The 1,436-nt window shown below is 51.4% G+C and overlaps 1 protein-coding gene across 1 annotated transcript in view; it reads right to left on the bottom strand.

The window, feature by feature from the left end:
* The window catches only part of NTRK3 (neurotrophic tyrosine kinase, receptor, type 3), a gene marked incomplete at its 5' end in the record, with an annotated part of 96,776 nt that overhangs the window by 20,605 nt on the left and 74,735 nt on the right, over positions 1–1,436 (bottom strand). The window contains one exon of the mRNA XM_010135387.1: positions 5–79. Coding sequence (XP_010133689.1) covers positions 5–79 — 75 coding nt within the window. The remainder of the gene's footprint in view (positions 1–4; positions 80–1,436) is intronic.

The raw sequence follows: 1,436 nt of genomic DNA, 5'->3' as shown, positions 1-1,436 counted from the left end.
TCACTGTTGCAGCTGCCGGCGGTGCCAGTCTCTGTCGCTGCCACGCTGCGCTGAACTGGCCCTTCGGACGCGGCCCTTCCTGACAGTGAATGGGTGAAAACAAGGGAAGGAGACAAACAAAAGAGAAGGGAAGGGTGAGAGAGGGAGGGAGGGATGGGGGGATGATGCAAGGGGACAAGAAGGGAAAGGGTATGTCTTTAACTGAACCATACCTCTTTCACTGGCTGCAACACCCCAAAACTGCACAACTCTCGCTGCAAGGGCACAGGGCAGGTGAGACCCTCTGGCCCTGGTCACCACCACCTTGCACCCCATACCTTCAACGGCACCAGTGCAGAGGGAGGGTGAGCTGGGTGACAGTCAAGGGGGACTCAGCAGCCTCCTGAAACTTCTCCTCACATTGTGAAGCCACATTCCTTGGGGGATTCTGAGAACCTCTCCAGACAAGTTTTAGGAGGCTCAAGTTGCTCTTCTATATCTGGTACTCAAACATCCTGCTCCTTGCCCATTGCCAGCCCTCCTGGGCACAGTGCAGGGACCCATCTCCTCTGCCAGCAGAACAAGACCCAGGCCTGATGTCTTTACTCAAGCAAGCTCCGGTTAGCCAGAGTTAAGAGTATCATTGGCCAAATGTCCCAGTGAAGCAGCTGGTTTATCACCCTACGCCTCCCCAAGTCTTTGTCCCATCAGTACCATTGCAGGTTGGGGAGGAAGAAAAAAACCTCATCCCACAGCTTCTGATTACCTGCAAAGCTGCAAACACTTGCGAAACTGAACTTTAGGAGGGAGCAAGGGAAGCAAAATGATGGAGCAGAAAATAGAGCGCTGTATTTTCTCATGTATCAAAGCAGGAAAGATCTGGGGAATGAGAGCAAGGAGAAGGGATAGGGAACTCAGTGTGCAAATTAAGAGTGAGCGATAAGCATAAGGTCCGCTGACTTTCTAGTAAGATGTTTGTGTTCCCACCGGGTCAAAAAGGAGACAAAATCCCAAGACAAAAGGGCAGTTGGTGAGCACAGTGGTTTGGGGGAAAATTTCAAGACTGCTACTTAGGAGCTCAGGCTGACAGCTGCCTGGGTAATACCAAAAATACGACCTCGGGGTGTGTCCAGCTAGTCATCACCCTGGGAGCCTTCCCACCCCGCACCAGAGGTGAAAACTGAGCTGCTCAGTGTAGCTGACAGCTCATTCTGCTTGGGGAATTGCCCCCTGAATGACTGACTCACCTCCCTTCCCAAACAGTTGAGGTAGGAAATGGGTGGGGGAAAGGCTTAGAAAATTGTTTCATGATGGTTGTTTAAATTGCCTCTGCATTACAATGCTACAGTGAGGGAAAAGGAAAAGCAAGAGACCTATCGCACAAAGCCGCATCCTAAAGCCAGCTGAGGCAGAGGTACGGACATTGGAAAGTAAAGCAAATGAAGTCATCCAGCAGG

Source organism: Buceros rhinoceros, unplaced genomic scaffold, assembly GCF_000710305.1.
Source record: "Buceros rhinoceros silvestris isolate BGI_N320 unplaced genomic scaffold, ASM71030v1 scaffold5104, whole genome shotgun sequence".
NCBI lineage: Eukaryota > Metazoa > Chordata > Aves > Bucerotiformes > Bucerotidae > Buceros > Buceros rhinoceros.
The sequence above is the reverse complement of the archived record's forward strand: the minus strand, read 5'-3'. Positions and strand labels throughout refer to the sequence as shown.